This window comes from Silurus aristotelis (assembly GCF_946808225.1).
Source record: "Silurus aristotelis genome assembly, chromosome: 5".
Taxonomy (NCBI): Eukaryota; Metazoa; Chordata; class Actinopteri; order Siluriformes; family Siluridae; genus Silurus; species Silurus aristotelis.
This window is the reverse complement of record NC_139578.1, coordinates 9,809,115-9,836,082: the sequence shown is the minus strand read 5'-3', so window position 1 is coordinate 9,836,082 and position 26,968 is coordinate 9,809,115. Positions and strand designations below refer to the sequence as shown.

Sequence of the window (26,968 nt, the reverse complement as noted above, 5' to 3'; positions counted from 1 at the left end):
TTTATTTTAATCAATTTAATTTGTGCCAATTTAATTGATTACTCAATTTAATCAATATAATAAAAAATGCATTTGTATTCATTTGATTTATTCTATTTAATGTTTTATCAAATATTATCAAATATTATTTATATATTATTTAAACTAGCAGGTATTTTATTTAAAATTGTTTTAAAAAATTCCAAAATTGAACCGAACCTTGACTTAAAAACCGAGGTACGTAACCACCTGTGAATTTTGTTTACCGCTACACCTCTATTTTTATATATATATATATATATATATATATATATATATATATATATATATATATATATATATATATATATATATATATATATATATATTATTAATTAGTCTTTAAGAAATAATCTGATGTCCAGACTTACTGAATAAGATACCATTAATCAGTGTTGTTGCTTTAAGTGGATTTGTTTTATTGAAACAGTCTTGCATTTTATATTCTCAGACATACTGTATGTTCAACAAGTTCATCATGGACTAAGGTTTGGCTTTCACAGTTTGCAGACTAATGTCCAGTAAGGCCAGTTACATTGGCAGAATGTCATTCCACATTAGCCATGTCTACCTCCCTTTCCAGCCACATGTCCTAGGTGCTGTTTGCCTGCTCTTGTTCAAACAGAGCCATAGCTAAGTGTGATCGTGAAGCCAGCCCCTCTAAATTACTCAGCACACAACGATGGTAGATGTCTTCACTGAAACGGGGGTTGCAGGCTCGCCGCACATATTTCTGGATCAGAGCTGGTTCCACTGCCCGGAAGACGTGTAGGCTTGAGTAGCGCACAAAAATCTCGTAAACATCCATGCTCTCCAGCAACTCTTCATTGTCCATGATGTCAGTGGCCATTTTGGTACGGGTGGCCATGTAATCTGCATTGTAAAAACAGGCCTCCTCAAAAGCGTGCCGGTCAAATCGCCCGTCTCGGAGCGTCTCTGAGGAAAGCGACGATGCTGCAGAAGGTTGCTGGTCACGATACACTAGAGCTGGGCTGTATTCCTGGAAATGAACAGGGAAGAAGACCTGCCAGTTACTGATGGCGTTCATGCGGCAGCGGTTTAGGAAGTCACCGGTGACCTCGGTCCAGACGCTGGCTAGGAAGAAAAGCGTGTCCACCGGATGCTTCTTGGAGATGATGTCCATCAGTTTGACCTGTGAGGGAACCTCTGTTTTGACACTGATCCATGGGATCTTCACGTCGCTGTAGCGTTTCTCCACCTCGCTAATCATAGATTTCACGCTAGCGAAGACATCAGTCTGGCTGACCCTCTGTGCATCGAAGGGGTCATACACAAAAAGAAAGGTCAACAAAGCATTGTCCCGTGTGTCCAAAGTGTTCATTACATACGTGTCCAAAAAGTTGCCTACAAAGTCCTGATCCCGCGCTGTCACCGGAAGGATGACCTGTACTCTCGTTGCTTCGGTTACATAAGGCATTGGAATGATCTCTATGGCACTGAGTGGCCTTAGCAAGCCCACACGCTTGGCGATCACCTGACTGTGGCCTTTTTGTGTGAAGGCCTGAAGTGCCAGGTCCAAAATATACTCCATGCCACGTGTGGGGTCAAAGCGGCGGTAGCCGTTCAACAAACGCTGCTTTCGGAAACGCAGCTGTGGTTGGTAGCGCTTGTTTAAACGTTCCACAGCAGTCTCCAAAATGGAGTTGACATCTGCACGATCAACTCCACGGAGCTCACACTTTGGGGAGCTGTCGGCGCAGGAGAAGATGTGCTCTTCTGTAAAATACTCCCAGTTGATTACTTCGAATCGAGTCTTGGGATGGAAAGGCGGGTTGACGCCAATAGGCCAAGTGGCTCCTGCTTTGCCGTCCGGAGTGAGCTCGCTCAGATTGCTGATTTGAACCTGTGACAGAGTAGACACAGCATTAATAAAGATTCAGGAACTGACTTCAAATCTATAGTTAATAAATACATTTGAATATTTCAATAGTGTCTCTCTTTCTGTTCTCTATGGATTACATTCAAAAGGTTGTTTTAGGCAGGATGCCCCTGACTGCCCCTGGGGACTATTTGCCACCACAGCCAAGCAGTGGAATCTTGAAAACAACCATGGCTCTTTCATTAGCCATTAAGATACAGACAGGAGAAGAGAAAGTGTTGAGAAAGTGTGGAAAGATCAGAATAAGCTAAACTAAGAAACCATTAAAATAGAATGAAGCTATTTTCCCCATCTGATCTTTTCTTTATACAGTAAAACTCCAATTTCCAGACTAATGGCAGAGTTGTATCTAATGAATGCCACTATACATGCTTAGCTAACCCTATGCGTGCTCAGAGTGTTATCTGGGCTAGACGAGGCATGTGGAGAGGAAAAAAAAAAGGACAAAAATGCAAGTGCTATTCACAGCAGAAAAGTAGAGTTTAATGTGCACGGGTCGAGCATGCTTTCTTAGCAATATTTAAATAATCCTATGTCGTTTTTATTCACATCATGAACCCTCTAATCAGAAGTCCAACATCTTAACCACTGAGCTACTCCTTGGATGGTAAGCAACTTAGCGTTGAGATAAATACTAACAACTAAAGAGTTGATACGTATAGGTCTTGCACATGGGACTCACGAAAGCAGCCTTGTTGCTAGGATTAAAACTCACAACCTTCTGATCAGCATGTGTTTTAATAATGCAAGCTGCACACCTGTAGCTGCTGTATTTGGGCGTAGGTCCATTCCAGCTCAATCTGACTGTAGCGTTTGTGTAAGCGATACATGAGAGCTGGCTCTGAGACTGGGTGCACACTGAAGGCGTTCTTAAACTGGATGCTGTCCTCTCGCTCGGGGTCTGCGTTTTTCTGCAGCTCAAAGTAATAGTAGGTCATCTCCTAAAAGCCCAGGAGATATAAACGGAAAATGTTATTTATTCATGAAATAATGTTCTACCAACCGCTGTGAGTTAACACACTGCTACAGTATAGATATGGATGGAATAATCAGTGCTGTCAGATTGTCAAATCTGATGCCAGAAGAGTTTGATTATCTTATATACAGTATATTTATAGAACAGGAAATTCACAGAACATCACAGTAAAAAAGAAGTGGTAAATATGCCGCAATGGCCATAACATTGGCATCAAACTGAGAACATTGAGAACAGCATTCTTCCAGTTAATATGTCTCATGTCGGATTGACACATCTGAACATAAGCTGTTATACTCAGGAAATGACTAGTAACCATGTTGCAACAGTTTCTGCTTTTCAGTGGAAAAATTACATGATAGGAAACGAATGTTAGAACAATATGTGTCAAGATTTCAAGAGGAATTGAGTTTCACCTGGTGCTTTTCCATGCAGCTCAGTCCCAGGAAGTCGATAATGCAGCGGCCCAGCCACTCATCAGGCCTGACGCTCAAAATATCGTTGCGGCAAGAGTCGAGGTGTGGCTGTAGCCGGGCCAGGAGGCTCCGTGACAACAGGTATCCATAGCCGCCGTGGCAATAGCGAGCTCGCTCTTCCCCGCCGATAAACTCTTCAGCCCGGCCCATATAAAGATCCTGCCCCGAACTCAAATGCCCCACTAGGTTCATGATGCGCTCTGCCTGTGTGTATGTGTCGTCCTGGGCCAGATAGAACCACTCATATTCGTTGCCATGGTGCTGATGCAGGTGACGGATGGTTTCGTACATGAGCCAGACGGGTCGGTCGTCTCCGTGAGCCACCACGGTCATGCCGTGAGGCAGCTTTGCACTGCGAAGGCCGGTGAAAAAAAAGGTGCGGTGGAAGCGATGGGCTACTGTACGGTTCACCGCCACGGCCAGCGTGTTCAAGGTGGCACGCGAGGTCAGGATGCCCACCAGGAGGCGCTCACGGATGCCAAGTTCAGTGTGGATATAACGGGTCCTGTATGAAGAAATCATAAATTTCAGAAGTCTGACGCTTGAAATTCTACATACCTGGGAAAGGAATTTGAACAGTAGCTGTATTTTTCTGCACTCCAGAGCAGCAGTGCTCTACTTCACACCTCAGAAATATTACACAGAATGCTCACACTTGGTTTAGGAAACGTGTCTATGATGAAAGCTTAATGTAAAATAAATATCTTATTATTTAAACCACTGCCTGATTGTTTAAAATAATGCATATTATCTGTGTTTTTCTCCATTTACTTCTGAAAACGAGTTCTGGGGACATCAAGGCATTTTTTGAGATTAGCCTCCGATATTTAGCTTTACATCATGGTACATTCACATGCAGTCAGAGGTGGGAAGTAACGGAGTACAAATACTTCGTTACTGTACTTAAGTAGATTTTTCCGGTATCAATACTTTACTCCACTATTTATTTTTCAGACAACTTTTTACTTTTACTCATTAAATTTTTTACACAAATATCTGTACTTTTTACTTCTTACATTTTCTACTTTAATTTTAATCCATTGATTTGGTGAAATATTATTTTTTTATTTTTACTGCGTGCCGATTTCAGCAGAACAACCGATTTCCTGTCATTGCGCGTTCAATCCACTGGTGTATAAAGTCCTGACTCTCACTCACCACAGAAGTCAGTAAGAAGTTTGGGGTTAATGTGGATGAGACAGAGGGAGTCAGTGATGTAAACATGACTGAGAACAGACACATTCCTGATCATCATCATCTTTTCTCTGCTTGTGTTCTATATGTGGATCTTCAGCCTGGACACATTCATTAGGTAACAACATTTTTTATTAGTTTTGTATTTATATATATATATATTTGGCTGTCAAAATAAAAATTATTTTAAACGGCACGAAATGTTTTCCTTTCTTTACTTAGATATAAAATAAATAAATTAACTTCAGATAACAATATTTTTAATCAGTAAACTTTTGTTTTATTTCTGAGTCTCAAGTCAAACACCAAAATCCGCCATGATTCTCACAATTTACCCTCTTGGTGGCGTTTTGTGGGTTTTTCCCTCATAATGGCGACACAAACTTAAATTACTGTCTTTATTGATCGTGCAGATAAAAACAATACATCATTTAAATCTGTAAAATGTCTATAATTTTATACATATAAAAGCTTCCTGACTTGACTTGAAGAGTGCATTTTCTCCGGTATCACCTCATTAACTGTCCGTGTGGAAACATAGCAAAGGCTCTAAATGATGTCCACACGTCTCTGCACTGATATAGCCTTTATATTTAATCACATGCTGTACATATGATACATGTTTAACACCTCCAAGCTGCCAGTTTTGGGCACCTGAGCAAGCCTTTAACTCACTACTGCTCATTTAGTAAATGAGATCATTAAGAGTCACTCGGGATAAACACTTCCAACAGGAAGTGGCTATATCTCGCTATCTTTGTCTCTCTATTTTCTCTATCTAATTGTCTCTGTCTCACTGTATATGTCTCTCTCTTGCTGTCTTTCTATTTGTTTCTCACTCTTTCTAAAGCTGTGTCTGTGTCTCTTTGTCTTTGTCTCTGTCTTTCCTGCTTATTTACATGTCTACCAAAGTTTTGAGTTGTGAAGTAATGCCATTAGTAATCTATGACGAAATACCTCCCTGGTTCGATTCTTACCTCTAGTTTCATATTGAACATTATAAGAAGTTTTTAAAAACAGAACAATGAAAGATCATTAAAATTGGTTGCTGGCAAATCATGGTATATCAGTGGTGCAGGTGTTGGAGATGTGGTTCTTGTACCTGAGTCACTTCTCATAGACTTCGAGTTAATGAGAGAATGTACAGGAAGGAGAAGTTCTGACCCTCTATAATCATGATCTAAGAGAAAACACTGGTCTCCTAACTATAGAAAAGCCAAGAGTCCAATAAGCAAAGGCTTGTTTGCCTCTCCTGTGTTGGTGTAATGGTCAGTGAAGTGGTCGCTGCTATCTGACTCACCTGGTTCGATTCCTACCGATTAGCTTTCCTTTAACTTGTTTAAAAAGTTTTAAAAAAGAACCAAAAAAGGTCCTAAAAATCAGGTTCTTGCAGGAGATCCTGTGGCTCGATTGGAAGAGCTTTACCTCTGGGTTGAGAGGTTGCCGGTTCAAACCCCGGCCAGGGCTCAAAGTTGATAGTGTGGAAGGTTCCGGTGGCTGTAGTAAGGGAGGTGTCAGAACTGGCTGCGTGGAAGGTTGGATGTGGTTTCGGAGGGCGTATCCTGAAACAGGGGGGCAATATCCGGGCATCTGCCCCCCCCAGTGTCTGAGTCGCTGAAAACAGGGGGTTATGAAGCAAAAACGTTCAAAAAAGTATCGACTTAGTTTTGCATATATAGGAAAAAAATTCTGCCAAAAACCTATCACCCTCACTTTTTCTGAGGCTGTGAAGCAGCCAGTATTCACAGCCTTTGTTGAGGGTCAACTACCTCATTGCTCACCAGACACTACTTTCCACACAGATTACTCAGTGTGGGGACAAGCCAGATTTGAACCAGCAACCTCTGAGCTCAGAGGCAAGGCTTTTATCACAAAGCCATCAAGTCCCACATCAAGCCTTCTTTTTTTGGGGGGTTTATCCTTCGTTTCATGCTTCAAAGCAAGAAATTCAGACCAGACAGAAACACAGAAAGCAGGATTCGAACCCTGAACCCCACCAACAGCGAAATACCAGTCTTAACCCACTGAACCATCGGGAAGCACTGGCTGCGACGGTTGTTTAGAGCAGGTCTGTCTTTTCTTTCAAACCATCAACACAAGAATATAATGCTAAAGACAAACATAGGAAGCAAAACCATGACGTGACTAGGAGACACAAAGCAGGATTCGAACCCTGAACCCCACCAAAAGCAAGAAACCTGATTTAACCCACTGAACCATCAGGAAAGGACAGAATTGAAATGTTTTCAAAGTGGACAAGGTCCAGAAGTTTTATTTACCAACACAGCAACCAGGAATCAAACTCTTGAACTCATCCTTGTGGGGATACTGACATTAACCCACTAGGCTATTCCATCCATCCATCCATCCATCCATCTATCTATCTATCTATCTATCTATCTATCTATCTATCTATCTATCTATCTATCTATCTATCTATCTATCTATCTATCTATCTATCTATCTATCTATCTATCTATCTATCTATCTATCTATCTATCTATCTATCTATCTATCTATCTATCTATCTATCTATCTATCTATCTATCTATCTATCTATCTATCTATCTATCTATCTATCATGTGAGGTCCAGTTAACAGCTAAAACAGGTAGCAGTAATAAATACTTTTTACTTACATGTCAGAGCCAAGACTTCTTTACTTTCACTTAAGTAAAAAAGTTTAATCAGTACTTCAACTTTTACCCGAGTATTTTAAAACATGAGAATCTGTACTTCTACTTAAGTAAAGGATTTGTGTACTTTTGCCACCTCTGCATGCAGTATACACTCCTTTAAGTTCTCACGTGTTTTTTTTGTGGTCCAGGGGTTTTTAATTGCTGTTTTGGCAAATATGGTACTACACTAGACAGGAAGCCACTGAGCAGGCGAGGGTTAGTACTTTACTCCACTATTTATTTTTCAGACAACTTTTTACTTTTACTCATTACATTTTTACACAAATATCTGTACTTTTTACTTCTTACATTTTCAAAAACAGACTCGTTACTTTAGTTTTAATCCATTGATTTGGTGAAATATTATTTTTTTATTTTCACTGCGTGCCGATTTCAGCAGAACAACCGATTTCCTGTCATTGCGCGTTTAATCCACTGGTGTATAAAGTCCTGACTCTCACTCACCACAGAAGTCAGTAAGAAGTTTGGGGTTAATGTGGATGAGACAGAGGGAGTCAGTGATGTAAACATGACTGAGAACAGACACATTCCTGATCATCATCTTTTCTCTGCTTGTGTTCTATATGTGGATCTTCAGCCTGGACACATTCATTAGGTAACAAATTTTTTTTATTAGTTTTGTATTTATATATATATATATATTTGGCTGTCAAAATAAAAATTGTTTTAAACGGCACGAAATTTTTTCCTTTCTTTACTTAGATATAAAATAAATAAATTAACTTCAGATAACAATATTTTTAATCAGTAAACTTTTGTTTTATTTCTGAGTCTCAAGTCAAACACCAAAATCTGCCATGATTCTCACAATTTACCCTCTGGGTGGCGTTTTGTGGGTTTTTCCCTCATAATGGAGACACAAACTTAAATTACTGTCTTTATTGATTGTGCAGATAAAAACAATACATCATTTAAATCTGTAAAATGTCTATAATTTTATACATATAAAAGCTTCCTGACTTGACTTGAAGAGTGCATTTTCTCCGGTATCACCTCATTAACTGTCCGTGTGGAAACATAGCAAAGGCTCTAAATGATGTCCACACGTCTCTGCACTGATATAGCCTTTATATTTAATCACATGCTGTACATATGATACATGTTTAACACCTCCAAGCTGCCAGTTTTGGGCACCTGAGCAAGCCTTTAACTCACTACTGCTCATTTAGTAAATGAGATCATTAAGAGTCACTCGGGATAAACACTTCCAACAGGAAGTGGCTATATCTCGCTATCTTTGTCTCTCTATTTTCTCTATCTAATTGTCTCTGTCTCACTGTATATGTCTCTCTCTTGCTGTCTTTCTATTTGTTTCTCACTCTTTCTAAAGCTGTGTCTGTGTCTCTTTGTCTTTGTCTCTGTCTTTCCTGCTTATTTACATGTCTACCAAAGTTTTGAGTTGTGAAGTAATGCCATTAGTAATCTATGACGAAATACCTCCCTGGTTCGATTCTTACCTCTAGTTTCATATTGAACATTATAAGAAGTTTTTAAAAACAGAACAATGAAAGATCATTAAAATTGGTTGCTGGCAAATCATGGTATATCAGTGGTGCAGGTGTTGGAGATGTGGTTCTTGTACCTGAGTCACTTCTCATAGACTTCGAGTTAATGAGAGAATGTACAGGAAGGAGAAGTTCTGACCCTCTATAATCATGATCTAAGAGAAAACACTGGTCTCCTAACTATAGAAAAGCCAAGAGTCCAATAAGCAAAGGCTTGTTTGCCTCTCCTGTGTTGGTGTAATGGTCAGTGAAGTGGTCGCTGCTATCTGACTCACCTGGTTCGATTCCTACCGATTAGCTTTCCTTTAACTTGTTTAAAAAGTTTTAAAAAAGTTTTAAAAAAGAACCAAAAAAGGTCCTAAAAATCAGGTTCTTGCAGGAGATCCTGTGGCTCGATTGGAAGAGCTTTACCTCTGGGTTGAGAGGTTGCCGGTTCAAACCCCGGCCAGGGCTCAAAGTTGATAGTGTGGAAGGTTCCGGTGGCTGTAGTAAGGGAGGTGTCAGAACTGGCTGCGTGGAAGGTTGGATGTGGTTTCGGAGGGCTTATCCTGAAACAGGGGGGCAATATCCGGGCATCTGCCCCCCCCCAGTGTCTGAGTCGCTGAAAACAGGGGGTTATGAAGCAAAAACGTCCAAAAAAGTATCGACTTAGTTTTGCATATATAGGAAAAAAATTCTGCCAAAAACCTATCACCCTCACTTTTTCTGAGGCTGTGAAGCAGCCAGTATTCACAGCCTTTGTTGAGGGTCAACTACCTCATTGCTCACCAGACACTACTTTCCACACAGATTACTCAGTGTGGGGACAAGCCAGATTTGAACCAGCAACCTCTGAGCTCAGAGGCAAGGCTTTCATCACAAAGCCATCAAGTCCCACATCAAGCCTTCTTTTTTTGGGGGGTTTATCCTTCGTTTCATGCTTCAAAGCAAGAAATTCAGACCAGACAGAAACACAGAAAGCAGGATTCGAACCCTGAACCCCACCAACAGCGAAATACCAGTCTTAACCCACTGAACCATCGGGAAGCACTGGCTGCGACGGTTGTTTAGAGCAGGTCTGTCTTTTCTTTCAAACCATCAACACAAGAATATAATGCTAAAGACAAACATAGGAAGCAAAACCATGACGTGACTAGGAGACACAAAGCAGGATTCGAACCCTGAACCCCACCAAAAGCAAGAAACCTGATTTAACCCACTGAACCATCAGGAAAGGACAGAATTGAAATGTTTTCAAAGTGGACAAGGTCCAGAAGTTTTATTTACCAACACAGCAACCAGGAATCAAACTCTTGAACTCATCCTTGTGGGGATACTGACATTAACCCACTAGGCTATTCCATCCATCCATCTATCCATCCATCCATCTATCCATCTATCTATCTATCTATCTATCTATCTATCTATCTATCTATCTATCTATCTATCTATCTATCTATCTATCTATCATGTGAGGTCCAGTTAACAGCTAAAACAGGTAGCAGTAATAAATACTTTTTACTTACATGTCAGAGCCAAGACTTCTTTACTTTCACTTAAGTAAAAAAGTTTAATCAGTACTTCAACTTTTACCCGAGTATTTTAAAACATGAGAATCTGTACTTCTACTTAAGTAAAGGATTTGTGTACTTTTGCCACCTCTGCATGCAGTATACACTCCTTTAAGTTCTCACGTGTTTTTTTTGTGGTCCAGGGGTTTTTAATTGCTGTTTTGGCAAATATGGTACTACACTAGACAGGAAGCCACTGAGCAGGCGAGGGTTAGTACTTTACTCCACTATTTATTTTTCAGACAACTTTTTACTTTTACTCATTACATTTTTACACAAATATCTGTACTTTTTACTTCTTACATTTTCAAAAACAGACTCGTTACTTTAGTTTTAATCCATTGATTTGGTGAAATATTATTTTTTTATTTTCACTGCGTGCCGATTTCAGCAGAACAACCGATTTCCTGTCATTGCGCGTTTAATCCACTGGTGTATAAAGTCCTGACTCTCACTCACCACAGAAGTCAGTAAGAAGTTTGGGGTTAATGTGGATGAGACAGAGGGAGTCAGTGATGTAAACATGACTGAGAACAGACACATTCCTGATCATCATCTTTTCTCTGCTTGTGTTCTATATGTGGATCTTCAGCCTGGACACATTCATTAGGTAACAAATTTTTTTTATTAGTTTTGTATTTATATATATATATATTTGGCTGTCAAAATAAAAATTGTTTTAAACGGCACGAAATTTTTTCCTTTCTTTACTTAGATATAAAATAAATAAATTAACTTCAGATAACAATATTTTTAATCAGTAAACTTTTGTTTTATTTCTGAGTCTCAAGTCAAACACCAAAATCTGCCATGATTCTCACAATTTACCCTCTGGGTGGCGTTTTGTGGGTTTTTCCCTCATAATGGAGACACAAACTTAAATTACTGTCTTTATTGATCGTGCAGATAAAAACAATACATCATTTAAATCTGTAAAATGTCTATAATTTTATACATATAAAAGCTTCCTGACTTGACTTGAAGAGTGCATTTTCTCCGGTATCACCTCATTAACTGTCCGTGTGGAAACATAGCAAAGGCTCTAAATGATGTCCACACGTCTCTGCACTGATATAGCCTTTATATTTAATCACATGCTGTACATATGATACATGTTTAACACCTCCAAGCTGCCAGTTTTGGGCACCTGAGCAAGCCTTTAACTCACTACTGCTCATTTAGTAAATGAGATCATTAAGAGTCACTCGGGATAAACACTTCCAACAGGAAGTGGCTATATCTCGCTATCTTTGTCTCTCTATTTTCTCTATCTAATTGTCTCTGTCTCACTGTATATGTCTCTCTCTTGCTGTCTTTCTATTTGTTTCTCACTCTTTCTAAAGCTGTGTCTGTGTCTCTTTGTCTTTGTCTCTGTCTTTTCTGATTATTTATATGTCCAACAAAGGTTTGAGTTGTGAAGTAATGCCATTAGTGATCTATGATGAAAGACCTCCCTGGTTCGATTCTTACCTCTAGTTTCATATTGAACATTATAAGAAGTTTTTTAAAACAGAACAATGAAAGATCATTAAAATTGGTTGCTGGTAAATCATGGTATATCAGTGGTGCAGGTGTTGGAGATGTGGTTCTTGTACCTGAGTCACTTCTCATAGACTTCGAGTTAATGAGAGAATGTACAGGAAGGAGAAGTTCTGACCCTCTACCATCATGATCTAAGAGAAAACACTGGTCTCCTAACTATAGAAAAGCCAAGAGTCCAATAAGCAAAGGCTTGTTTGCCTCTCCTGTGTTGGTGTAATGGTCAGTGAAGTGGTCGCTGCTATCTGACTCACCCGGTTCGATTCCTACCCCTTAGCTTTCCTTTAAATTCTTTAAAAAGTTTTTAAGAAGAACCAAAAAAGGTCCTAAAAATCAGGTTCTTGCAGGTGATCCTGTGGCTCAATTGGAAGAGCTTTACCTCTGGGTTGAGAGGTTGCCGGTTCAAACCCCGGCCAGGGCTCAAAGTTAAGAGTGTGGAAGGTTCCGGTGGCTGTAGTAAGGGAGGTGTCAGAAATGGCTGCGTGGAAGGTTGCATGTGGTTTCGGAGGGTGTAAACTGAAGCAGGGGGGCAATATCCGGGCATCTGCCCCCCCCCGGTGTCTGAGTAGCTGAAAACAGGGGGTTATGAAGCAAAAACGTCCAAAAAAGTATCGACTTAGTTTTGCATATATAGGGAAAAATTCTGCCAAAAACCTATCACCCTCACTTTTTCTGAGGCTGTGAAGCAGCCAGTATTCACAGCCAACTACCTCATTGCTCACCAGACACTACTTTCCACACAGATTACCCAGTGTGGGGACAAGCCAGATTCGAACCAGCAACCTCTGAGCTCAGAGGCAAGGCTTTTATCACAAAGCCATCAAGTCCCACAACAAGCCTTCTTTTTTTTGGGGGGTTTATCCTTCGTTTCATGCTTCAAAGCAAGAAATTCAGACCAGACAGAAACACAGAAAGCAGGATTCGAACCCTGAACCCCACCAACAGCGAAATACCAGTCTTAACCCACTGAACCATCGGGAAGGACTGGCTGCGACGGTTGTTTAGAGCAGGTCTGTCTTTTCTTTCAAACCATCAACACAAGAATATAATGCTAAAGACAAACATAGGAAGCAAAACCATGACGTGACTAGGAGACACAAAGCAGGATTCGAACCCTGATTTACACCATTAGCGAGGCACCAGCATTAACCCACTAAGCCAAAAGAAAAAAATAGGATGGGAAGCTTGATTAGAGCAGGTCTATCATTCTTTACAAACCATCAACACAAGAATTTAACGCTAAAGAAAGATGTAGGAAGCGAATACAGATGTAAGTAGCACAAGTTGAACCCACATTGTAAATAACAGGAAGAAAGCAGGACTCGAACCATGATTCCCACCACCAGCGAGATACCAACCTTAACCCATTGAACCATTAGTGAGGACAGGCTAGGAAGCTTATTTACAGCAGGTCTATCTTTATTTTCAACCCATTAAAAACAAAAATATATCGCTAAAGAAAAATGTAGGAAGTGAATCCTGATCGTGACTGGCAGACAGAAAGCAGGATTCGAACCCTGAACCCCACCAAAAGCAAGAAACCTGATTTAACCCACTGAACTATCAGGGAAGGACAGAATTGAAATGATTTCAGAGGGGACAAGGTCCAGAAGTTTTATTTACCAACACAGCAACCAGAAATCAAACTCTCGAACTCATCCTCGTGGGGATACTGACATTAACCCACTAGGCTATCACATCCATCCATCCATCCATCCATCCATCCATCCATCCATCCATCCATCCATCCATCCATCCATCCATCCATCCATCCATCCATCCATCCATCCATCCATCCATCCATCCATCCATCCATCCATCCATCCATCCATCCATCCATCCATCCATCCATCCATCCATCCATCCATCCATCCATCCATCCATCCATCCATCCATCCATCCATCCATCCATCCATCCATCCATCCATCCATCCATCCATCCATCCATCCATCCATCCATCCATCCATCCATCCATCCATCCATCCATCCATCCATCCATCCATCCATCCATCCATCCATCCATCCATCCATCCATCCATCCATCCATCCATCCATCCATCCATCCATCCATCCATCCATCCATCCATCCATCCATCCATCCATCCATCCATCCATCCATCCATCCATCCATCCATCCATCCATCCATCCATCCATCCATCTATGATGTAAGGTCCAGTTAACAGCTAAAACAGGTAGCAGTAATAAATATTTTTTACTTAAGTACATGTCAGAGCCAAGACTTCTTTACTTTCACTTAAGTAAAAATGTTTAATCAGTACTTCAACTTTTACCCGAGTATTTTAAAACATGAGAATCCGTACTTCTACTTAAGTAAAGGATGTGTGTACTTTTGCCACCTCTCCATGCAGTATACACTCCTTTAAGTTCTCACATGTTTTTTTGTGGTCCAGGGTTTTTTAATTGCTGTTTTGGCAAATATGGTACTACACTAGACAGGAAGCCACTGAGCAGGCGAGGGTTAGGGGTCTTGTTCAAACATTGAGCAGTGAAAGAGAACTACTTCACAGAATGACCTGCGTAAACATTCTGTGTTCAGACATTATCCGATTTCAAGTGCAGTTTTTACAGTAGAAGGAGAAATTTCAAGTTCTAACGACTGCAGAAATAACAACAACAAAAAATTATGCAATTCTGGCACAAAAATATGACCGAGCTTCTGTAACACCGTAAACATCGGCCTGCAACTTTATTATTAACTTCCTTCAGGTTCTGCTTTTCCTCATGCTTTCTAAAATTGATGTTCAGTAGCTGTTTCTTTCAACCTCTGATTACGTTCGGTAATCCAGTTGGTCTTACAAGAAAAAAAAAGAAACGAAAAGGAAAAAAAAGACAAATCCACACAATGACTTCTCACATAGCTTTACTCACCTGAGCACTTTCTTATGAGGCTTGCTGGGATCTTTATGGTAGGGAACAATGCGAGGTTGGAAATCCTCGTTCCTGGCCCCTTCGTCCGCCCTCTGGGGCTCTCCGACACGGGTGCCCTGAAGAAGTCCGAGACGCAGAGGATCACTGCACACTTCATCCGTGTCCCCCTGCGTCCAGGACACCATAAGCAGGCTGAGACTGCAGCCCAGAGAAAGACCCAGGATGAGAGGCAGGGCAGGCCGGAAGATGGTGAGGAACGGAGACAGACGCATGATTGACAGTCAAGCTCTAAGAATGGATCCTCTGGAGTAGTCTGGATGACAGAGAGGGGGGGCAGCTAAGGCTCTCCCAGGCACTCAAGTCACTGTACTGAGAACTGCCTTGTGAATGAGATGAACTGGAAATAAGGCAACATCTTGTATTCCTAAATAAGAACCATTACATCATGTAGACATGATACACAACCAGTGTGTAGTTTCTTATTCAATCTTTTTAAAACATGGATCCCTTAGTAAAGACGTGTCTCTCTTCTTCCTGATTTGAAACACCCATAAACGGAGAAGTAGCAAATACACGTCGCTGCTTCTGCAAGTTACACGAGTAAACACACACACACACACACACACACACACACACACACACACACTGGCGTCGAGTCTCAACACTCACTCAATGAGTTATTAAACTCAAATAACTACACAGTAAATACAAGTACCGATTTTCTTTAGCTGCATCAAGAAAGCAATTCCAGCTATCCACTCCTTGTTTTTATATACAATACCCAGTATTCAGTCCCAACCATCTTTTCTTAATTTCCGATTGAAAATCATTCCAGAAGTCGTTCGTTCTCTCTCTCTCTCTCTCTCTCTCTCTCTCTCTCTCTTTCTCTCTCTCTCTCGAAGCCAGTAACAGCTTTTCAGTCGTAATTATGTACCGTTAACTCATCACATCATCTCGATCTCTGTGTCCGAGTCTTTATCTAAGCTACAATCCAACTAAAACAAGCAATAAAAGTAGGGCCGGTGTAAAAACTCTAAATCAGAGGCGATGTTAGACGACTTGAAGAGAGAGAAAAAAAGAAAAACAAGGACGGTGCGCGTACAGTAGACCTCCAGAAACAAGAAACGAACACAAAGGTTCCGTGCTCAGTTTTAATTCAGTATGCCTCTCAGGAAAAAAATATTTTATTTATTATAATTATTTTTTTTTAGAATTATTTTTTAATACACCGTCATAGATGTTGTAGTTATTATAAAGTAATTACAGTAAATAAATAACTACAGCGTCCAACTACCACACTACAGTGTACCAGTGAAAATTATTTCATTTTTAGACTTTCGTTTTTTTCTTTTTACATTTAATGCTTTGTAATTATTTAGTTATTACTGTTGAAAGACACAGTCTCCAGTTTCATCCTGGGGTGACACAATTTTGGTTCATGCTCATCCCATGTCTATACAGGTTCCCTCAGGGTTTATGAATTTCCTCCCACATCCCCAAACATCTATGTTGGTGGACTGGCAACGATTGATTGTTTCTACATTTTCACCATGGACATGTTTGCTGTGGTTGTACTCTGAGTGGGATTGTTTCCGGCACTGGTTACCGACTTACTTAATTCTGTGGAATACAATTTGTTCATTGTTTTGTTAATATTACATGGAAAAGTGACAGAGGAGTGCAATACACTTGCAATTTTAACTTACTGTACATTAAATCAGAGAAACTATTAAACTGACCTGTGTATTTCATGCATCATTATTATTATTTATTATGTATAAAATTGGTAATGTGAAGCACTTTTTGCGTGAAGCACTTTTTGCCACTGTTTGAAAATATGAGTCTGGGATATTGGCAACTGTGGCATCGTTCTAGTACACGGAAATATGGGAACTGTGACAGGTAGTATCGAGTTTGGTACTGTGGTGCACTTTCCAATCCACATGACTACTCTCACAATTACCAAGTTTTCAGGAAAAACAAGTTTTGTTTCAGGCTAAACTGCCAGATCTACAATCCTCCAAACCAGGATAAATCAGGTAATAAAAATGAATGATTCACATAGGCTACAACCAGTGTCCTCATGCATGTATCAATATGTAAGACAGTTTCTCTGATAAAATGCCTATTAAGTTTACATACAACAAAAAAAACAGAAAAAATACAAATAAAAACATCATAGAAATTCTAATGACACAATTTTAATAGCTAATATCATGCCAATTCATCAGCTGTCAACCCTTAAACATTAGAATTGGGTAAAACTATTATCAAACGATTATGTAGCATGTTTGTCTGCATCATTAAATCATCACACTTACACCATTGAATTGTAGAAATGTATTGGTATATGGACGCTTCATTAGTGTCCAGCAGACACCAACATCCCAGCCAACATTGTCATGTGGGCCCCATGTGGGTTTTTGATGGGCTGGCACTTAAGCCCTGCACTGGCAACCCAAATGGGGCCCAGAAAAATGTGTCCATCGGCTCCACATGGGCCCCATGTGTGTTAGCCCAGAAGGGCGACTGATGGGTCCATGGTGGGCTCTAAGTGGGGCCTATATAGCTGTTCTTTATATGGGCCCATTTGGGTCCCAAATAGGTTTTAAAAAAGGGGCCAATGTGGGCTACATGTGGGCCCCTTATGGGACCACAGTGGGTGAGAATTGGGTCCCATTTATTAATTTCATCATTGATTTCTGTGGGTGAACTTAATGTGTACTTAATCTTACTATGGAAAATCCACTGAAAAACCATTCAAACCTAAGTTACAATGTAAAACTGTGCCTGACCAAACAAAGAACTAATATTAGTTGATTTTATGTGCTGCTATATGTTTAAAATTACATGGTTGAGTAATTGAACTGTGAAAAATAAATGACTACAACTCAGAATGTGTAAATCACATTTATTTTAAATTAATTCAAGTAAAAAAAAAAGGAAACAGGAATAACAGAATTACTAATGTAGAATAGTTCACTGGTGGGTCTATGCAGATTCCTCGGCTGCACACCTACAAAACAGTAAAGAAAGAAAAGACAGAAAAGGCAATTTATTAAATTTTAAAATACAACCATTCACAGCAGCTTCTGAAAAAACATGCATCAATTAAGACATATCCTAGAATCTCATCAGTGAATTGTTTCCACCTCTGCCTCACACAGTAATAAATTATGCCGGAGGAACAGTCATGGAATCCAAAACTTATGAATGTAACAATTAAAATATCAACCTTGTGTCTGAACTTGACTCTTAAACGAATATTTGGCTATTGCCAAAAGCCAGTGATTAGAACAATGATTCTGATCAGCTGAAAGATGTCACACCTAGGATCACGGTGGCCCAGAAAGTTCAACGCTCTGCAACTGAAGGAAACATATGCAAATAGAAAAAACACCGGCAAATTAAGGAAACATCTTCATCAGTTAAACAACACCTGCTGCAAATCCTCACAACGCAACTAAATACAGAAACGTCCTGCAAATCCTCACAACACAACCAAACACAGAAACAGGCTGCAAATCCTCACAACACAACCAAATAGCACAGATCACAAAATGAATGTTTCATGGGGACCCCAACAAGTGACGACCCCGGGACTGCTTGTTCAATGTCTATTGATCAGTGGTGGTGTTGATGATCTAAAAGGTGAGTTTTTTGTTTATTTTAACATCCTGATCATGATTCCTTGGCTTTGCCAGTTAACATAATAACGTTTTACAGTTAATTGTGTATTTCATCAGATTATTTAGGATAATAATATCCAAAAGGCCAAGGAATCATAAACAAACAATGTTAAAATAAACAAACAACTCACATTTCAGGTCATCGACACACATCAACACCACTGACGAATAGACATCGAACAATAAGCAGTCCCAGACGGGTTTGTCACTTGTCGTGGTCACCTTGAAACATTTATTTTGTGATCTGTGCTATTTGGTTGTGTTGTGAGGATTTGCAGCCTGTTTCTGTGTTTGGTTGTGTTGTGAGGATTTGCAGCCTGTTTGGTTGTGTTGTGAGGATTTGCAGCCTGTTTGGTTGTGTTGTGAGGATTTGCAGTGTGTTTCTGTGTTTGGTTGTGTTGTGAGGATTTGCAGCATGTTTCTGTGTTTGGTTGTGTTGTGAGGATTTGCAGCGTTTATTGTTGTGTTGTGAGGATTTGCAGCGTGTTTGGTTGTGTTCTGAGGATTTGCAGCGTGTTTGTGTTTGGTTGTGTTGTGAGGATTAGCAGCGTGTTTGGTTGTGTTGTGAGGATTTGCAGCCTGTTTCTGTGTTTGGTTGTGTTGTGAGGATTTGCAGCGTGTTTCTGTGTTTGGTTGTGTTGTGAGGGTTTGCAGCATTTATGGTTGTGTTGTGAGGATTTGCAGCGTGTTTCTGTGTTTGGTTGTGTTGTGAGGATTTGCAGCGTGTTTCTGTGTTTGGTTGTGTTGTGAGGATTTGCAGCGTGTTTCTGTGTTTGGTTGTGTTGTGAGAATTTTCAGCGTGTTTGTGTTTGGTTGTCTTGTGAGGATTTGCAGCGTTTATGGTTGTGTTGTGAGGATTTGCAGCGTGTTTCTGTGTTTGGTTGTGTTGTGAGGATTTGCAGCGTGTTTCTGTGTTTGGTTGTGTTGTGAGGATTTGCAGCGTGTTTCTGTGTTTGGTTGTGTTGTGAGGATTTGCAGCGTGTTTCTGTGTTTGGTTGTGTTGTGAGGATTTGCAGCGTGTTTCTGTGTTTGGTTGTGTTGTGAGGATTTGCAGCGTCTATGGTTGTGTTGTGAGGATTTGCAGCGTGTTTCTGTGTTTGGTTGTGTTGTGAGGATTTGCAGCGTGTTTCTGTGTTTGGTTGTGTTGTGAGGATTTGCAGCGTGTTTGGTTGTGTTGTGAGGATTTGCAGCGTGTTTCTGTGTTTGGTTGTGTTGTGAGGATTTGCAGCGTGTTTCTGTGTTTGGTTGTGTTGTGAGGATTTGCAGCGTGTTTCTGTGTTTGGTTGTGTCGTGAGGATTTGCAGCGTGTTTCTGTGTTTGGTTGTGTCGTGAGGATTTGCAGCGTGTTTCTGTGTTTGGTTGTGTCGTGAGGATTTGCAGCGTGTTTCTGTGTTTGGTTGTGTTGTGAGGATTTGCAGCATTTATGGTTGTGTTGTGAGGATTTGCAGCGTGTTTCTGTGTTTGGTTGTGTTGTGAGGATTTGCAGCATGTTTCTGTGTTTGGTTGTGTTGTGAGGATTTGCAGCGTGTTTGGTTGTGTTGTGAGGATTTGCAGCGTGTTTCTGTGTTTGGTTGTGTTGTGAGGGTTTGCAGCGTGTTTCTGTGTTTGGTTGTGTTGTGAGGGTTTGCAGCGTGTTTCTGTGTTTGGTTGTGTTGTGAGGATTTGCAGCGTGTTTCTGTGTTTGGTTGTGTTGTGAGGATTTGCAGCGTGTTTCTGTGTTTGGTTGTGTTGTGAGGATTTGCAGCGTGTTTCTGTGTTTGGTTGTGTTGTGAGGATTTGCAGCGTGTTTCGGTGTTTGGTTGTGTTGTTAGGATTTGCAGCGTGTTTGTGTTTGGTTGTCTTGTGAGGATTTGCAGCGTTTATGGTTGTGTTGTGAGGATTTGCAGCGTGTTTCTGTGTTTGGTTGTGTTGTGAGGATTTGCAGCGTGTTTCTGTGTTTGGTTGTGTTGTGAGGATTTGCAGCGTGTTTGTGTTTGGTTGTCTTGTGAGGATTTGCAGCGTTTATGGTTGTGTTGTGAGGATTTGCAGCGTGTTTCTGTGTTTGGTTGTGTTGTGAGGATTTGCAGCGTGTTTCTGTGTTTGGTTGTGTTGTGAGGATTTGCAGCATGTTTCTGTGTTTGGTTGTGTTGTGAGGATTTGCAGCGTTTATGGTTGTGTTGTGAGGATTTGCAGCGTGTTTGGTTGTGTTCTGAGGATTTGCAGCGTGTTTGTGTTTGGTTGTGTTGTGAGGATTTGCAGCGTGTTTGGTTGTGTTGTGAGGATTTGCAGCCTGTTTCTGTGTTTGGTTGTGTTGTGAGGATTTGCAGCGTGTTTCTGTGTTTGGTTGTGTTGTGAGGGTTTGCAGCATTTATGGTTGTGTTGTGAGGATTTGCAGCGTGTTTCTGTGTTTGGTTGTGTTGTGAGGATTTGCAGCGTGTTTCTGTGTTTGGTTGTGTTGTGAGGATTTGCAGCGTGTTTCTGTGTTTGGTTGTGTTGTGAGAATTTGCAGCGTGTTTGTGTTTGGTTGTCTTGTGAGGATTTGCAGCGTTTATGGTTGTGTTGTGAGGATTTGCAGCGTGTTTCTGTGTTTGGTTGTGTTGTGAGGATTTGCAGCGTGTTTCTGTGTTTGGTTGTGTTGTGAGGATTTGCGTGTTTCTGTGTTTGGTTGTGTTGGTTGTGTCGTGAGGATTTGCAGCGTGTTTCTGTGTTTGGTTGTGTTGTGAGGATTTGCAGCATTTATGGTTGTGTTGTGAGGATTTGCAGCGTGTTTCTGTGTTTGGTTGTGTTGTGAGGATTTGCAGCGTGTTTCTGTGTTTGGTTGTGTTGTGAGGATTTGCAGCGTGTTTCTGTGTTTGGTTGTGTTGTGAGGATTTGCAGCGTGTTTGGTTGTGTTGTGAGGATTTGCAGCGTGTTTCTGTGTTTGGTTGTGTTGTGAGGATTTGCAGCATGTTTCTGTGTTTGGTTGTGTTGTGAGGATTTGCAGCGTGTTTGGTTGTGTTGTGAGGATTTGCAGCGTGTTTCTGTGTTTGGTTGTGTTGTGAGGATTTGCAGCGTGTTTCTGTGTTTGGTTGTGTTGTGAGGATTTGCAGCGTGTTTCTGTGTTTGGTTGTGTCGTGAGGATTTGCAGCGTGTTTGGTTGTGTCGTGAGGATTTGCAGCGTGTTTCTGTGTTTGGTTGTGTTGTGAGGATTTGCAGCATTTATGGTTGTGTTGTGAGGATTTGCAGCGTGTTTCTGTGTTTGGTTGTGTTGTGAGGATTTGCAGCGTGTTTTTGTGTTTGGTTGTGTTGTGAGGATTTGCAGCGTGTTTCTGTGTTTGGTTGTGTTGTGAGGATTTGCAGCGTGTTTCTGTGTTTGGTTGTGTTGTGAGGATTTGCAGCGTGTTTCTGTGTTTGGTTGTGTTGTGAGGATTTGCAGCGTGTTTCTGTGTTTGGTTGTGTTGTGAGGATTTGCAGCGTTTATGGTTGTGTTGTGAGGATTTGCAGCGTGTTTCTGTGTTTGGTTGTGTTGTGAGAATTTGCAGCGTGTTTGGTTGTGTTGTGAGGATTTGCAGCGTGTTTCTGTGTTTGGTTGTGTTGTGAGGATTTGCAGCGTGTTTCTGTGTTTGGTTGTGTTGTGAGAATTTTCAGCGTGTTTGTGTTTGGTTGTCTTGTGAGGATTTGCAGCGTTTATGGTTGTGTTGTGAGGATTTGCAGCGTGTTTCTGTGTTTGGTTGTGTTGTGAGGATTTGCAGCGTGTTTCTGTGTTTGGTTGTGTTGTGAGGATTTGCAGCGTCTATGGTTGTGTTGTGAGGATTTGCAGCGTGTTTGGTTGTGTTGTGAGGATTTGCAGCGTGTTTCTGTGTTTGGTTGTGTTGTGAGGATTTGCAGCGTGTTTCTGTGTTTGGTTGTGTTGTGAGGATTTGCAGCGTGTTTCTGTGTTTGGTTGTGTCGTGAGGATTTGCAGCGTGTTTGTGTTTGGTTGTGTCGTGAGGATTTGCAGCGTGTTTCTGTGTTTGGTTGTGTCGTGAGGATTTGCAGCGTGTTTCTGTGTTTGGTTGTGTTGTGACGATTTGCAGCATTTATGGTTGTGTTGTGAGGATTTGCAGCGTGTTTCTGTGTTTGGTTGTGTTGTGAGGATTTGCAGCATGTTTCTGTGTTTGGTTGTGTTGTGAGGATTTGCAGCGTGTTTGGTTGTGTTGTGAGGATTTGCAGCGTGTTTCTGTGTTTGGTTGTGTTGTGAGGATTTGCAGCGTGTTTCTGTGTTTGGTTGTGTTGTGAGGGTTTGCAGCGTGTTTCTGTGTTTGGTTGTGTTGTGAGGATTTGCAGCGTGTTTCTGTGTTTGGTTGTGTTGTGAGGATTTGCAGCGTGTTTCTGTGTTTGGTTGTGTTGTGAGGATTTGCAGCGTGTTTCTGTGTTTGGTTGTGTTGTGAGGATTTGCAGCGTGTTTCGGTGTTTGGTTGTGTTGTTAGGATTTGCAGCGTGTTTGTGTTTGGTTGTCTTGTGAGGATTTGCAGCGTTTATGGTTGTGTTGTGAGGATTTGCAGCGTGTTTCTGTGTTTGGTTGTGTTGTGAGGATTTGCAGCGTGTTTCTGTGTTTGGTTGTGTTGTGAGGATTTGCAGCGTGTTTCTGTGTTTGGTTGTGTTGTGAGGATTTGCAGCGTTTATGGTTGTGTTGTGAGGATTTGCAGCGTGTTTCTGTGTTTGGTTGTGTTGTGAGGATTTGTAGCGTGTTTCTGTGTTTGGTTGTGTTGTGAGGATTTGCAGCGTGTTTCTGTGTTTGGTTGTGTTGTGAGGATTTGCAGCGTGTTTGTGTTTGGTTGTCTTGTGAGGATTTGCAGCGTTTATGGTTGTGTTGTGAGGATTTGCAGCGTGTTTCTGTGTTTGGTTGTGTTGTGAGGATTTGCAGCGTGTTTCTGTGTTTGGTTGTGTTGTGAGGATTTGCAGCGTGTTTGTGTTTGGTTGTCTTGTGAGGATTTGCAGCGTTTATGGTTGTGTTCTGAGGATTTGCAGCGTGTTTCTGTGTTTGGTTGTGTTGTGAGGATTTGCAGCGTGTTTCTGTGTTTGGTTGTGTTGTGAGGATTTGCAGCGTGTTTCTGTGTTTGGTTGTGTTGTGAGGATTTGCAGCGTGTTTCTGTGTTTGGTTGTGTTGTGAGGATTTGCAGCGTGTTTCTGTGTTTGGTTGTGTTGTGAGGATTTGCAGCGTTTATGGTTGTGTTGTGAGGATTTGCAGCGTGTTTCTGTGTTTGGTTGTGTTGTGAGGATTTGCAGCGTGTTTGGTTGTGTTGTGAGGATTTGCAGCGTGTTTGGTTGTGTTGTGAGGATTTGCAGCGTGTTTGGTTGTGTTGTGAGGATTTGCAGCGTGTTTCTGTGTTTGGTTGCATTGTGGGGGTTTACAGCACATGTGTTGTCAAACTGATAACGTTGTTTTTTTTAATTTGCTGGTGTTTTTTTCCTATTTGCATGTGTTTTCTTCAGTTGCAGCGTGTTGAGCTCTCTCAGCCACCGTATAGGATGCCTTAGGATAAGTAATTTATAAGATATTTTTTCATTTCAGGGTGGAGTATTCCTTTAATTATAGAGAGGCAAAAACAGTGATTGGGATAAAATATTATTAATTGTGCAGCCCTAGCTATAGGTTATATGACTTACACTTCTGGCTGTACTGCCCTCCGATCATGGTCCTGCTGGGCTCTCAAAGCACGGTTGCCTTCTTTGTCTCTTGCATTGGTGAACCATTTACCAAGCGCCGTCTCCAGCTCTTTCTTACTGACAGTTTTCAGCAAATGGTTCTGCTTCAGGCTACCTGTAAAGCAAAAAAATGTATATAAAGTAGAACATGCTACTGTATCAAACATGTATAAAGCATGCAAGTTACATGAGCATAAGACTATCAGAACTAAAAAAAAATTAAATAAAAAAGACTAAAAATCACAAGGTTGTAAACACCTTCTAATCCACCATTTTGCCTGTTACCTGATCTGAGTAAATGATGTTAAAATGACACAATACCATGCAAAAGTTTTAATGCATCAATATGGTGAATTTCAGGCTTTTTTTGTGATTAATGTTTAGAATAATTAGTAGGGCCTTGAACAAAGGTTGATTATTAAATTCATACTGGTTCACTTTGGACCGTGAATATGAACTGACCACAGTAACATTAGTTTAAGTTACTTATAATGATGTTTTGTCTTTGAAAAGCTTAATGGCGCTAACACAGCAAGTGTTCGACTTGACTGCATAAACCGAAGCGTGCTTAAGATAAAAAAATACCGTGAAAGTGATCAGAAAGAATTCGGAGTTGTCTGCTCTCGAATTAGTAGGTCTGCATTGCACAGCTTCAAGTCAAACACATCTCAGTTCGTGGTGTCCATGCGCATGCGTGAAGCCTCGGAGCCGAGAGCGTGGGTGGGGCGGGGGGTGGGGGGTGTTTTCTGACTGACTTTCTGAACGGCGCAAATTTACCTTATCTTTACCGTAATCATAACGTATCATGTTTTTATTAATGTTTAGAAATGATATAAAAATGAACGTTTTTTATCACCTCTACCTATTTCACCTAAATCACATTAAAATAATGTTAAGTGTTGTCACAATTTCCTCAGAGCTTTTCTCTGTGTATTGTATGTACACATGGTATAAAGGTAGTAAAGAGAAAGAGACTCCACAGTGCTTTTACTGTTTCACCCTCCTGTTATCATGAGGACACTATATGGAGAAAACACGGGTGAAAATGGTTTGAAAAGTCGTTATTTCCACATTTTAGTAGACAATTTCCTAGTTATCTGCTAATCGTTAAGAATGTTCAGTTTTCCACAGGTGTTTATCTCTGAGGTAAACCAGTAAACTCTCCACACTTACCTTCTTTATATCGTGCCTGTAACTTTAATTACCACAAATCTTTCAGAAGTAAACATTAAATAAAAACAACAGTAAAATGTGATTTATTTAAAACAAAATATAATTTCTTACCGTGACAGAGAGGTCAGGTTATCCAGGTCAGGTCAGGTCAGGTCAGGTTCTCCAGGTCAGGTCAAGTCAGGTCAGGTTCTCCAGGTCAGGTCAGGTCAGGTCAGGTCAGGTTCTCCAGGTCAGGTCAAGTCAGGTCAGGTTCTCCAGGTCAGGTCAGGTCAGGTTCGTCAGGTCAGGTCAGGTTCTCCAGTGTAGTGAGTGATGACTGTTTCTTCAGAATGAGAAGGCGGGAGCACAGGAGCCAATGGGAGACTCTGTGAGCTGCACAACCTATTCTTTTTTTTTTTTTCTTTTTTTTTAAGGTCATATCATGTTATTGTTAATATATAATTTTTTCAAATCTGTTGATGTTATAAAACACGCAAAAAACATATGAATTGAATTTATCATCAATTGAATAATTGAATGATAGATTTCTTTTGAGAAATATAGATAAATATAGCCCAAATGTGGCCCATACAAGGCCCTTGAATAAACAAAATGGGCAACCTAACTGAGGCCCACATTCAGCCCATCAAAGTGCCCACTCTGACCCCATGCCCACATGATGCCCATATAACCCAGATAAAACCCATGTGGGGCCCACATGGACATGTTGGCTGGGATAAGAGCTACAAGATGTGGTCCGTAATGATGTTCACTAGACATAACAAGCCACCAATATGGCCATGAATGTGTACACACCTGACCATGACACCCGTATGCTTCTTGAACATTCCATTTCAGATTGAATCAATTTGTATCGCTCCTTCACTCTTCTTGGAAGGAAGACTTTCCACTCGATTTTGGAGCATGACTTTGATTATTTATGATCATTCAACCACAAGAGCATTTGTGATGCTCAGTGAAGAGGTCTGGAGTTCATTCTGTGTATTAGTTCATTCTGAAGATGTTAAGTGGGGGTTTAAATTTGCCTTTGTGAAGCTCACAATTGGCCATGTCATAGTGGGACAGATTTGAGCCTCTTCTTCTTCTTCTTCTTTTTCTTCTTCCTTTTCTTCTTCTTCTTCTTTTGGCTGCTCCCATTAGGGGTCGCCACAGCAGATCATCCGTCTCCATACCCCCCTGTCCTCTACATCTGCCTCTTTCACACCAACTACCTGCATGTTTTCCCTCACCACATCCATAAACCTCCTCCTTGGCCTTCCTTTTTTCCTCCTTCCTGATGGCTCCATCCTCAGCATTCCTTTACCAATATAACTCATGTCCCTCCTCTTCACATGTCCAAATCATCTTAATCTCGCCTCCCTCACCTTGTCACCAAAACGTCCTACATGGGCTGTCCCTCTAAACTCATTTCTAATCCTGTCCATCCTCATCACTCCCAACGAAAACCTTAACAACTTCAGATTTAAACCTCTTCTAGTGAAGGGAATTGGCAATTTTACAGCATGTAAATATTTACAGACTTGAAGACAGCATAGAGACCATTAGAACCAATATAATTCCCATAACGATTGCAAATTTCTCAGGAAATTCCTATTCAAGGGAAGGTGAAAAGTTCATAAAAATGACTAGGATTGCAAAATGACATATGTCTGTGGAATAAGCCCAAGTGGATAATAAGTGTGGTCCACTATCACTTTTGAAACACCTGATCAT

The 26,968-nt window shown here is 40.8% G+C and overlaps 1 protein-coding gene and 1 long non-coding RNA gene across 3 annotated transcripts; both read right to left on the bottom strand.

Annotated features, from left to right (window-relative positions):
- Positions 1-413: 413 nt before the first annotated feature.
- chpf2 (chondroitin polymerizing factor 2) lies at positions 414-15,865 on the bottom strand. Its single transcript, XM_083541980.1, has 5 exons — positions 15,463-15,865; positions 14,748-15,332; positions 3,311-3,875; positions 2,677-2,859; positions 414-1,882 (listed from the first exon to the last, which is right to left on the bottom strand). Exons 2-5 carry the CDS (start codon positions 15,017-15,019, stop codon positions 611-613), a joined length of 2,292 nt encoding a protein of 763 aa, XP_083398106.1. The 5' UTR covers positions 15,020-15,332; positions 15,463-15,865; the 3' UTR covers positions 414-610.
- A 1,779-nt stretch (positions 15,866-17,644) lies between these two features.
- LOC310726467 lies at positions 17,645-25,973 on the bottom strand. 2 transcript variants are annotated; one of them, XR_014533769.1, is made up of 3 exons: positions 25,367-25,973; positions 24,044-24,197; positions 17,645-17,763 (listed from the first exon to the last, which is right to left on the bottom strand). It is a non-coding gene; the product is annotated as an uncharacterized lncRNA (long non-coding RNA). The 2 variants fall into 2 exon arrangements; XR_014533770.1 differs by having other exon boundaries at positions 24,044-24,193.
- Between the last annotated feature and the right edge of the window lie 995 nt (positions 25,974-26,968).